Source organism: Aureococcus anophagefferens (assembly GCF_000186865.1).
Source record: "Aureococcus anophagefferens unplaced genomic scaffold AURANscaffold_6, whole genome shotgun sequence".
Classification (NCBI taxonomy): Eukaryota; class Pelagophyceae; order Pelagomonadales; family Pelagomonadaceae; genus Aureococcus; species Aureococcus anophagefferens.
This window is the reverse complement of record NW_008705566.1, coordinates 2,574,918-2,576,127: the sequence shown is the minus strand read 5'-3', so window position 1 is coordinate 2,576,127 and position 1,210 is coordinate 2,574,918. Positions and strand designations below refer to the sequence as shown.

General features: G+C 73.6%; 1 protein-coding gene across 1 annotated transcript; it reads right to left on the bottom strand.

The window, feature by feature from the left end:
* Positions 1–394: 394 nt before the first annotated feature.
* Positions 395–739, bottom strand: AURANDRAFT_24706 (hypothetical protein; the record flags this gene model as incomplete). Its single annotated transcript, XM_009037422.1, has 1 exon — positions 395–739. A coding segment is annotated over one exon (345 nt), but the record flags the coding sequence as incomplete, so codon positions are not given.
* Positions 740–1,210: the final 471 nt, after the last annotated feature.

The window sequence follows — 1,210 nt, the reverse complement described above, 5'->3', positions numbered from 1 at the left end:
CTGGCCAAAGAAGGTGCCGATGTCCTCGTGGCTGGCTGGAAGGATGCCCAGGAGGCGCGTCAGCTGGATCTCCTCGAAGTTGTGGATCATCTCCGCGTCGCTCTTCGACGGCGCAGATGTGACGACGTAGCAGCGCGGCAGCGTCTCGTCGCTGCTGCATTTGAAGGAGTCGACCGTCAGGATGTTGACCTGCTTGCCGCCGAGATCATAATTCTGCGCGAAGCAGGCCTGGAGCAGCGCGACGACCGCGAGCCGCAGCGTCCGCGCAGGCATCGTACGAGAAGAAGGGGCTGCCTGCCACGGGGAGCGCCGAGAGCCACCAGCTCGGAGAGCCGCCCCGATTTGGATTGTTGATGTTGACGGTGTCGCAAAATGGCTTACCCGTGCCGGTGTCCTAGTGGACGGCGAAGCGGTAGAGGCAGGTGTAGGGGCCGAAGCCGTGGTTGGACTCGATGGCGAGCTTGACGTAGTTCACGGACGGCGCGTGCGGCGGCCGCGTCGCGGGGAAGCTCTGGAGGGGCGGCCCGTCGAGGTCGAAGACGAAGGAGCCCAGGTCGATGGCGTGCTTGCCGTCGAGGGCCTCGTAGCCCGTGACGGAGAAGGCCTTCGGCGCCGCCGACGCGCGGGACGTGAGGAGCCGCGGCACGTGCTCGACGACGAACGTCGCCGGCGCGGCGGGCGCGGCGAGCGCGATCGTCACCTCGCCGGCGGAGCCCGCGAAGGCCCAGCAGCGGCCCGGCTTCGGCGGCGCGCCGTGGGGCCGCGACGCGAGGATGACGTCCGGGGGCAGGCCGTGGTCGTCGAGGCCGAGCGCGTGGCGCGCGCGGAGCTTGAGCGGCAGCCCGCGGACGTAGTCGTCCGTCGTGTTCGCGCGGACGACGGAGCCGCCCGCGCGCGTCGACGCGTAGTCGAACTGGCCCGCGCGGTCCCGCGCGAGGGCCTCGAGGCGGTCGCCGACGAGGGCCTCCGCCGCCGCGGCGTCGAGGCCGCGGCCCGCGGCGGCCGCCGCGGTCCGCGCCGCGGCGACGACGCCCGCGAGCGGCGCCGCGGCGGCCGCCAGCGCGGCGCGCGCGGCGTCGCCGAGCCAGTCCGTCGCGTCGCCGCCCCCGGCCTTGGTCGTCAGCGCGCCCGCGAGGTTCGCGAGCGTCTTCGCCGCCGCCTCGGTCTCGGCGGCCGCGCCGTCGCCCGCGTCGAACGCGTCCGCGAGCGA